The sequence below is a fragment of the Trichosurus vulpecula genome, chromosome 3, assembly GCF_011100635.1.
Source record: "Trichosurus vulpecula isolate mTriVul1 chromosome 3, mTriVul1.pri, whole genome shotgun sequence".
Lineage (NCBI taxonomy): Eukaryota > Metazoa > Chordata > Mammalia > Diprotodontia > Phalangeridae > Trichosurus > Trichosurus vulpecula.
In genome coordinates, this window is record NC_050575.1 from 435,542,456 (window position 1) to 435,553,997 (window position 11,542).

At 41.0% G+C, this 11,542-nt stretch overlaps 1 protein-coding gene across 1 annotated transcript in view; it reads right to left on the reverse strand.

Moving 5' to 3' along the window:
- Positions 1-10,193, reverse strand: part of LOC118842840 (class I histocompatibility antigen, F10 alpha chain-like) — a 10,967-nt gene extending 774 nt beyond the window's left edge. Inside the window, exons 1-5 of the mRNA XM_036750146.1 lie at positions 10,079-10,193; positions 8,536-8,796; positions 7,590-7,856; positions 3,106-3,384; positions 2,833-2,949 (exon numbers count right to left, since the gene is read on the reverse strand). Of these exons, the coding sequence (XP_036606041.1) occupies positions 2,833-2,949; positions 3,106-3,384; positions 7,590-7,856; positions 8,536-8,796; positions 10,079-10,163 (1,009 nt within the window). The 5' untranslated portion in view covers positions 10,164-10,193. The remainder of the gene's footprint in view (positions 1-2,832; positions 2,950-3,105; positions 3,385-7,589; positions 7,857-8,535; positions 8,797-10,078) is intronic.
- Positions 10,194-11,542: the final 1,349 nt, after the last annotated feature.

Below are 11,542 nucleotides of genomic sequence, written 5' to 3' on the forward strand. Positions count from 1 at the left end.
GTGAGTTGAAGATGAAGGGAAGATATCTAAAAGAAATAAAACGGAATTAAGGGATGAGAGAATAACATACTGAGAGAGGGAGATAGGGAGAGATAGAATGGGGTGGATTATCTCCCATAAAGGTGGCAAGAGGAAGCAGTTTTGGGGGAGGAGGGGAGAGGGCAGGTGAGGGGGGAATGAGTGAACCTTGCTGTCATCAGATTTGGCCTGAGGAGGGAATACCATACATACTCAGTTGGGTATCTTACCCCACAGGAAAGAAGAAGGAGGAAGATAAAAATAAATAAATAAAAGGGGGGATGATGATGGAGCGGAGGGCAGATGGGGGTGGAGGTAATCAAAACAAACACTTTGGAAAGGGGACAGGGTCAAGAGAGAAAATTCAATAAAGCGGGATGGGTTGGGAAGGAGCAAAATGTAGTTAATCTTTCACAACATGAGTATTGTGGAAGGGTTATACATAATAATACACATGTGGCCTAAGTTGAATTACTCGACTTCTTAGGGAGGGTGGGTGGGTAGGGAAAGAGGGGAGAGAATTTGGAACTCAAAGTTTTAAAAACAGATGTTCAAAAACAAAAAAAAAAGTTTTTTGCATGCAACTAGGAAATAAGATACATAGGCAATGGGGCGTAGAAATTTATCTTGCACTACAAGAAAGTAAGGGAAAAGGGGATGGGAGGGGAGTAGGGTGACAGAAGGGAGGGCTGACTGGGGAACAGGTCAACCAGAATGTATGCCATCTTGGAGTGGGGGGGGAGGGTAGAAATGGGGAGAAAATTTGTAATTCAAACTCTTGTGAAAATCAATGCTGAAAACTAACTAAATAAATAAATAAGAAAAAAAAGACTATATTGGGGGGAGGGGCAATGAGGAACAAGAAATGGATAGGGCCAAGGGTTGGCCTACATGGGGTGTTAGCTAATGACAGAGAGACAACATTGTTGCTCGACTCCTACTTGTATTATTTTTTTTCTACAAATAATAACATTTGATGAAAACAAACATGAATAATAAAGAGATGAAACCTAAGACAGCAATCAGAGGGTGTAGCTGTACTGACTGAATACACATGACCTGTTCCAGAGCAATTTCCTTTTCAGATCCTAAGATAACTGGAGGCACTGAAAGAGATCACTGAGACACCAGCATGGGTTTGAGGGAAATGGGTCATTTCAGATGAACTTTCTTTCCATTTAATGACAGGAACATTGTTGATCAGGGAAATGCCACAGACCCGGACTTCACAACACATTTGACAAAGACCCCAAAGGTCCCTTTCAAGGCAACATGTAGAGCTATGGCTTTTATGATTGGCTAAGTTTAGAACTGGTAAAAAGCCTGGACTCAAAGTCTGATGATCAGTGTATCAAAGACAACATGTGGTGGGGCATGTCTGCAGTGGTATGGCGTGGAGATCTATCCATAACTCCTCTCTGCTCAGTATTTCAATCAATGACTTACATGAAGTCATAGATAGAACGTTTCTTATATCTGAGAGATGAAATAAAACTGGGAACGATAATCAACATACTAGAAAGAATAGTTGGGTTCCATAAAATGGGCAACAGAGAATAACAATGGATAAAAGTCAGTGAATTAAATTGAAAGAGATAAATGTAAAGTTCTGCAGTAGAGTTAGGAACTATAGCCACACAACAGTTTGTGGAAAAACAAACAGATGATTTCAGTGGAAATCAAACTCCTGAGTCAATGATGTGACCTGGCAGCCAGAAAGGTAAAGGAATCTCAGTACGTATGAACACAGATGCAACATTCTGAACGAGGGCAGCAATAGCCCTGTTGAACTCTGTCCTGGAAAGAACACAGCTGGAGTATTCTCTTCTTGGGGTTGCCATGTTTTAGGAAGGAAAAGAAAGTGGAGCATGTCCAGAGGTGTTCCATGTAAGCATAATTGGAAGGAAACTGGGCTATGATCACCATCCAAGTTTCTGAATTTCGTCTATGCAAAAGAGGAATTAAAATCATCCTCAAAGGAAGGAAGGAGGAGTGATGACTGGAAGGTAAAGAGAGACACCTTCTGCCTCCATATATGAAAATAAACTTAATAATCTGAATGGTCCAAAAGTCCAAAAACTGTCCAAAATCAGAAGATAGTGACTTTGGTCATTCTTTGTAACCAACACCAAATCGTCACCACTCCCACCCCTCCTTTTCAATTCCTTATTAAAAGGGATGGATTTCTAGGAAAAAGCAGAGGATGAATAAAATGGGAAATTTAGTCGATGTACAACCAAAATATAGATATAGGAACTATGTTTGCACTTTTACTGGTGAAAGAATTCCCAAGTTAGTTTGTCTACAAAGAGCCTATATTAAAGGCATGCTATGTGTCAGACATTCTGCTAAACACAGGTAAGGAAACTCTCTCTACCCATGGAAGTTGGTTAACATCTTCTCTGAAACTTTGAGCACTAGAGAGTTGCCCAGGGTGTAGAACATTAAGTGATTTGCCCAGGAACAAACAACCAGTTTGTGTCAGAAATTGGACTTCATTGCAGATCTTCTCCATCCACTAAGCCGTGCTTCCTTTCCAATAAATAAATATATGGTAAGAATATTTCTTAAGTTTGTGACTTCCACATCACTTGAAGTCAATGACATTATCATTTGCTGTGAATGTTGAGAAATTATGTTCTTATAAGGTTTGGATTAGGTGGCATTCAAGGTGCCTTCCTACTCTGAGATTTTGTGTTTCTGGGATTCTTTTCACAAAGTATACAATTAACATCAACCCAACAATAACACCTCATTTTATTCTTTTGTGTTCTCTTCTTCCTATCCCTTTCCCTCTCACCTAACAATACGCACCTGCCATTCTCTTCTTCCATTTGGCGAAGATCACAAAACAGCTAATCATCAGGATGGCTGCTAGAAGGATGCTCAGAGCCACCACCCAAAGATTCCACTTGGAGGACTTCTCAGGAACTACGGAAGGAGAAGAGCCAGCAAATTAAGGGGATTGAAGGAATGAGATGTCTCCATGGTGCAATGGGGAGAATGATAGATATGGGCAGGAATTAACAGAATCCCATGGTTAGACCTTGAGAGTATGGGCCCAAGTAGCTTGGCTGAGATACTCACCAGGGTACACAGCTGGTGTCTCCAGCTGACTGTGATCTACCACACAAGCATAACCTGTCCCTGTGTCTCCTGGCTGGATCTCCAGGGAGATTCGGAGATAGAAGGTGTCATCCGAATTAGGCAGGGTGCCGCTGGAGTTCTCTTTCCCCCATATAGCACCATCAATACCCTTCTTCCAGTGTAGCAGAATGGATGGTGGGTAGAAGCCTGTGGCTGTACAGGAGAGGCTGATAGTGCCATCGGGGAAATCTTGATGGGACACATACACCTCGGGTGGTACTGAAGGCAGAAGGCAAGAACAGGTAATTCTCAAAGTTAATTAGGCTCCATTGGTCCCCACAATCTCTCTCCCTCCCTTTCTTACTTCTTAATGACCAACCCTCGATTCTCTCCTTCTTCCTCACTTGGTATCTAACGCCCTGTTCCGTACACAGCAGGAGGCCATTTTTGCCTCTTTTGTTGTTTATCTTTTCTCAAGTTATGTGATGCTGTTTTGTCATTTTTGTTGTTTATGAAGACTTAAGCTATTAAAACCTGGAATGCAACGCCTGGGAAGGGAAAGAGCTCCCCCCGCTTAGAGGTCTCCAGAAGAATGTGGGGTGGCCCCTTATCACATTGATTTTGTTTGTGACATGAGCATTTTATTTTCTAACATTTCTCCATTACACTGAAGAAGCAAAGAGCTGAACCACATCGTGATAGTTTATTTTATCATATTAAGTAATCCTGATAATAATTAGGAACTTTACTTCTTTGTTGTCTTAAAAACTGCAAGTTATTTTCTTACATAAAAGCTAAGATATTATCGTTTTTTAAAGTTGAGCTTCTGTTTATTTTATTTTATATGCATTTCTATATTTGGGCATTTTGTTGATATGTTGCATTTTTACATCATAAACATTCAGAGATTACCCATTCTGTAAGAGATATTTTGTAACCAAACAAAACAGTTCAGTAAAACAAATACTCTAGTGACCTTATTGATAAAACCCTGCAAGAGTTAACATCTGCAGCACCCCCGCCTCTCGTTTATATTAACAGAAATCTGTTTAATATCTTTCCCCCATACGTCTTAGTAGAAAAGACACATTTCTTGTAGGAGATATATATAATCAGGAGCAAACCCTCAGCATCTTTGTAGAAATACACACACATACACACACACATACATACACACACACACATACATACACACACACATACATACACACACATACGCGTGCACACACACACACACACACACACACACCTTATTCCACACTTCATACATCTTGTCTCCTCACGTTCAGTAAAGGAATGTGTTCTGGGCATAGTTTAGAAGACAAGCTTTTTTACATCCAATAACATTCTTATCAACCTGGAAATTCTGTCGTTCTCTGTTTCTATACAAGCAAGAGATGTCTAAGCTGACCGCAATGATGATAAGCAGCTAATAATATCAGACGTTCAGACCACCATCTTCTTTAATATTTCCATACTTCAATCACATCGCCGAAGTTATTTAATAATAATAACAATGCTAACAGGTAATGTTTGCACAGTGCTTTCCATGCTCCAGGCACTGAGCTAAGAACTTCAGAAACATCTCATTGGAACCTCACAAAAACCCTAAAAGATACATTCTATTATTATACCCATTTTACAGATGAAGAAAATAAGGCAAACTAAGGTCACGTGATTTGTCCTGAGTCACATGGCTTCTAAGTCTCTGTGAATGGATTCAAACTCTTCTTGACTATAAGACTATTGGTCTATCCATGGCACCACTTAGGTGCCCAATCAATGCGCCATAGTCTCAGACTCTCCATTAAATTTTAGATATGTCTTCAAAATATTCTGGGACCAAAAGAATTCCTCACAGTAACCCAATAATGATTCTATCAGTGCTCACCATGGGCTGGGCCATTCCCAACAGACCCAAAGTATATGTTACACGCTGCCCCTGCTTGGTAGGACAAGTCAGAACTTGAGCTTCTCTGCTACCATGTTTTATCACCAGTTACTCTCCTATGGGCCAAAGACTCCAAGAAACCTCTTCCATGGGACTTATTGTGTCCATGATTTGCTACAATGACTCAAGTCATGACACCATGAGGCCACATGATGCAGTGAGAAGAGCTCAATTGAGAGTTTATGAAAAATCCTGGATTACGGCTTTACTTCCCTTGTGAGTTTAAGCAAATCCCTTAACATCTCTGGTACTTGATATCCTCAGCTGTAAAGTGAGAGGGTTGGACAAAATCCGTGATCTATGTAAAACAGGAAGGGACTTAGACCCACATTTTATAAATGAGGAACCTAAGGACCAGAGAAATTGGACATTGGATCTGGAATTCAACACTATGCTCTTTCCGCTGCAGCTATTTTCCACAGATACAATAAACAATGTCTCACAACCATGTATAACTTTTCAAATATATATAATGGTGTTGTCAAGAAAGAAAATCCATTCAAAAGCACTAATGACTTCATAGGAGTATTTTGATATCATGCTTCAAAGAACAATGAAAATGAATTATGACATCAGGGAAATATATGAATGGGAAAGATGGTGGCGTGGGCCATGGAAAGTGGGAGAAGTCATAGATGGCTGGCCAGAGCTCTCCACTGGTATTCCCTCAATGTCAGGAGAAAGCAAAGAATGAAAATGTTTGCGACAAGTTTCTCTGAAACATCTCATTTCCAAGATATAACTGGAACTGACTCAAATTTATACAAGAGCCAGTTGCCACTTGGTAAATGATCTGAGGCAGTTCTCAAGGGAAGAAAGAGTCTCTCTATAGCCACATAAAGAAAATTTCCAAAAATTTAATAATGAGAGAAAGGCAAATTGCAGCAATTCTGAGATTCTCTCTCATACCCATCACATTGGCAAACATGACACAGAAAAGGGAAAATGATGGAGGGGCTGTGGAGAAATGTTTGGTGTACCTGTAGATGAGTACAACCATTCTGGAAAGCAATTGAGAATTATGTTCAAAAAGGTTGCTAAAGAGGGCATGCCCTTTGACAGAACTGTAACAACCCTGGCCCTACACCTAAAGGGAATGAAGAAAAAGGAAAGAGGTCCAATATGTACAAAATTCTTAGAGCAGCTCCTCTAGTAGTGGCCGAAAGGTGGGAACTGAAGGGACACGCATCAATTGGGGAATGACTGAATAAAATGTTGTACATGAATGTGATGGAATATTATTGTGCTGAAAGAAATGATGAAATGCATGATTTCAGAAATTCAGAAACACTTGTAAGAACTGATTAAGAGTAAAGTAAGCAATATCAAAGAACAAATCATTCTGTAACTTGTTTTACAAAAATAAACACATCTGGATGAGCATTTTAAAAGTGAAGATTTTAAAAGGGGGAAAAAATTAAATGGGAACTGGGAGAATGATTTATACAATAACAACAATACAGTGCAGACAAACATCTGTGAAAGCTGTAAGAACTATAATCAATGCTGTGACAATCCAACACTCCACAGGACTGATGATGAAGCATGCTACCCACATCCTGACAGAATGCAGATGGATTCAGGTGCAGATGAGGCCATTTTTTAAACACAGCAAATGACATAATTTCTTTGGCTTTACTGTGTATGTTTGCTACAAGGAATTTGTTTTTCTTTTTTCCTACATTGGCAAGGGATGGGAGAGAGAAAAATGATTTTTTAAATTAAAAATAAAGCTCTAATTAAAAAAGAGTGATGGGGGCAGTTAGGCAGTGCGGTGAGTAGAGCACCGGCCCTGGAGTCAGGAGGACCTGAGTTCAAATCCAGCCTCAGACTCTTGACACATGTACTAGCTGTGTGACCTTGGGCAAGCCACTTAACCCCAATTGCCCTGCCAAAAGAAAAAGAGTGATAGCCAAGTAAAATAGATGTTTTATGTCTCCCTGAGGCCAAAACTTTCAGTTCTTTGAAAATATATTTATGTTAATTAACAAATCAAAAATTAATTTTTAAAAGTGAAATCAAGCAAGAACCATAGACTATGGGATAGACCACCTGTGGCAAATGTATGGAAGGATAGAGACAAGAAGTGCTCAGGATGGACAATGGTGCAGGTAGTATAACTGCATCACTGGAGGTGAAATCCACGTGCAGAGGACCACCATTTAAGTATTTGAATATTTTTTCCAGCGAAGGGCTGCTGATATGACAACTGTACGCTGTGGAACATGGAAGTTCACAAAACTAAAATAAAGTGTAATCCTTATACTAAAAAAAAATTGGAGGGGGATATTGCCTTAAAGAACCTACAATAAGCTTCATACCATATGAGGCATCAGAGTAGAACTTCCATCATCTGAATAAATGAATAAAGATAAATTCTCACATTTCTACTAGGTGTATTGTTGTATTCTTAGAGAGAGCTGCATCTGAGGTCTTCTACCTCCTACTTCCAGTTTTCCAGCTACTATACAATAAGATTGAGGAGATGTCTTAGTAAAAAAAAATGGCAGAGGGGTGGGGGAAATGTACTCACAATTCTTTCTCATGCTTGATTTCTGAAAGATTTTCTGCATGGCTCCAACACAATATTTCTTAGTGTAATGTTTTCTCTCTTCAGTCCAGAAAGGACTTTCCACAGTGAATTTGAAGCCATGAGCCCTAGGGTTCAAGACCGTCCATTGTCCTTCCAGTCTGTCTATTTGGATCAAATCTTCTCCATCCAAGCCATACTTCACAAGGCTACCCAACAGGATATTGTCACCTAATTCACATTCAAAACGAAACTGAAGTGTGTGATTCCCTGTAGGGAAGAGAAACATGGGATACTCTGGTAGAAAATTGGGTTATGGAGAAATTGATGAAGAGAAACTCTGTTGTGGGTCCCAAAAGAAAAAGATATTTGTTTTGTGAACTTCATGGGTGACCAGTATGTTAGGTAGAAGTACTCTGGTTTCTATAAGAAAACCTGATTCTCCAAGCCTAGGAAGAATCCTAGCAAAGACAGGAAGGGGAGCTGTTAAAAGATAAAGAAGATTAGGAATCAAGTATAATTCAGCCTTTTATATGAATTGTTACTAATCTTCTCATACTTTATTCTTTCTGAATCCATATGTGGATATTTTTATATTCTTGACCATAGAATAAGCACATTTCTGTGGTTTAGAATGAGTAGTGATGAGCTTACACACAATTATTAAAGACATTTGGAAAGAAATAAAATATGAAAACTCTGAGGTTGAAGGGGAAGGCCCTCTGAACTGATTTCAAGGGAGGACTTGGGGTCTTGGGAAGCTGATGTAGTTCAGGACAGAATCCTTCACAGCCCTTTACCCACAGAATGAAGCAGCAGTGGTCTAAGCCCCTGACATTTCATACTAATGAAACAGTTTCTTCGGGATTGTTCCACCAGGCTTGGCTGACAGGAGATAAACTGGGATGAAGGAAAGGATTGGAGTAAGGCATGCGTGCGATGGACTTACTCTCAGTTTTGGTGTCATTTCTTGTGAGGTGACGAATGGCACGTTGGAAATCTTGCTCATGGTTTATCAACAAACGTTGCATCTCCTCAATAAAGGTTGTTCCCATGGCCTCAGAGATCCAGGCTGCCTTCACCGCAAGCTGATGGCTTGCTTTGTTATAGGAGCCCCACTGAACGTCATCAACGAAGGCAACAATAAGGAGGTCAAAGAGAGTTTGGGGTGTGCCCACTGCAGTGAATTTCACTTCATGCTTGTGGTGGGCTGAATGGCAAGATGGAAGAGAGGGAAAAGAGAATCAGATATGAGGGGGCCTCAGCAGCTTGGAATCTCCTCACACCCATCTACCTCCCGCTGTTACTTTTCATCATATATATATATATAGATAGATAGATAGATAGATATAGATATAAATAGATATAAAGAGGGTTTGGGAGCATTCTCAGATCACAAGAAGGAGGTACCCGGTGTCTGGGAAAAGATATCCTGCATTTCCTTATCACATGAATGAGAGAAGCCTCCTTTGATGAAATGTGTAACTAGAACAGCCTGTGTTATTCAAACTGCCAGGCTGGGATAGTCTTGCTCTCCTTCCTGCAATCTTTTTGGTGCTTAGCATCCAGAGATGGTGAAGGCTCACCCACAGTATGGGCACAATTAACTAATCTGGTAAAGGGGGAAGTCATTCTCTCTCCTTTCAGGAGACAAGACCTGAAAAATACAAACTCTAAGACCATTTTTCAGGGCCTTAGAGTTTATATTTTTTTCAGGTCCTCTCTGTTTCAAGTGTAAGATGTAGTTTTCCCACCTACCAGACCATGATAACCTTAGAGGAAAGATTCCAGGTTGGATGCACAGCTAGCCAGTCCCATAATGGAAGCACTGAGAAGCCAGTGTACTTGGGACTCTAGTTCAAGGGCAGCTTTGCACTTCGATTTTGGCACTGTGCTATATAGGAATTGAGTTAAACTATGAACTTATTCCCCTTCCCCACCCCAGAGTATGAGGTGGTGCAAGAGAGAATTATGCTCCCCATGTTGAGTGTATTTGTCTTTTTGTTATGCCTTTGAAATAAATATTCCTTCCTATAAGCTAATCTCAGTGTTAAGTAGTTAAATGGAATAAGCTGCAGAAATAAAAACCGGAAAGTGTCCTCTAAAGGCACCACTTCTGTCTTAGGTAGAATTTTCCTTTCTCTGAAGACATTTCTCTGTTTGACTCAGATTGGTTGGGGTCAGTTAAGTTTTATCCCCTGGAAACAAAGTAATAGGTCTGTCTTGATGCTCCAAGTTATATCCTTGCTTCTCTGCTCCTATATATTTCCTCTTTCTACATGGAGTCTCCCCATCAGACTAGGAGTCCCTCGAGGTCATGATCAATGTCTCCTCTATCAGACTGGTAGTTCCCAGAGGACTGATGACAGACATGGTGCCCCCCACAATAGGTCAGGGAATGAGGTCATCATTTGTGTTTCTCACATCATACCGAGCCTTCCATATCAAACCCAGAGCTCTACATCCACCTCCCCCAGCTTTCCCAGACTCACCTGTCTGGATCTCCTGCACAGCAAACAGCACCAGAATGAGTACCCAGAATGAGAATGACCCTCTCTCCTTTCTCCAGTTCACCATCCTGTTCTGTATGTATCAGTTTAGAGTCCTCACAATCTCCCCACATAGGAGAACTACCAGTCCATACACCTCTCAGCCTAATGGTTCCCATGTAAGAAAGGATTCTCCTTTATACCCAAGGCCTTCCTCGCTTTGATATTGGCTCTGCCAAGACCCTGCCCTCCTATCATTGCCAAAGAGCACATAAATCTCCTGGCAGAACCTGCCCCTGCCTGGCAGGGGTAAAAGTGGAAGTGAAATGGAGCCTGTGGTGAGAGCAGGAAACCCCTTGACTGTCATCACTGTCAGGTGTTGTTGGGGAGCTGCAGAGTGGGGACTCACAGTGCCATGGGCACAGCTGGCATTTGTAACTGTTACTTGAATTATACATGTTAGATGGTATAGAAAATAGAGTGCTGGGCCTGGAATCAGGAAGACCTGAGTTCAAACGCTGCCTTAGTCACTCCCTAGCAAGTCCCTTACCTCTCTGTCTCTGTTTCCTTATCTATAAAATGTGGATAATAGCTGCACCTACCTCACAGGGTTATATTGTTAAAATTATTTAACATATATGAAGTGCTTTGCAAACCTTAAATGTTATATAAGTTATACTATTTTTTCTGATCACAGAGATCTGCCTTCATGGGGTTAGTCCCCAGTCAAGTGGAAGAGATGGTCCCATCCTCAGGGAGCCACTGTTCTATTGGAGAAACATAGTGCCTGCCCTCCATGGTCCTTTGGGATAAGGGGAGAGGCAAAGGATATGCTTTCATGAAACCCCCAATCTTAGGGGCCAAACAGTTGTTGCCTTCAGGGAGTCCTCAGGCTGAAAGGCATCAACAGTTGTAGATAATGCCATCACTGATAAATATTGCTTTGAAAGCTGCTTCTCAGCTCCCTGGGTTCATTTTTCAAATTGAATCACACTTGCCACCTGTAGCCTGACTATGTGTCTGGCTTCTCTCACAGGTGCCCCATCCTGCCTCACCCCTGTGGTTGAGCCTAAAGGCCCCCTTGCCTTGGTTTGGGGTTCACCTCTGGGTATCAATCATCACAACTCAGGTCACTACAGGAGCTACACGTCTGCCACCAAACTATCCCTTGTGTTTCTTGTCCCCATCCTTACCATTGCCTTCCACTAACTCTCCCCGGACTTCATGCCAACAGCTCAAACCCAGCTCAATAAACATTTCATAAGTACCAATCATGACCAAGGCTCTGCACTCTCCTTTGAGAATTCAAAGACAGAAAACAGACCATCCCTCTTTTCAAGGATTTTACTTAATGGCTGAAGGCAAATAATACAGAAGAAAAAAAAATAATCTCCTGACAGGCAATGGATACAAGCTATAGAAAAAGAAATACTTCCTCAGAATCTCCTCTATGTATTCTTTTTTGCT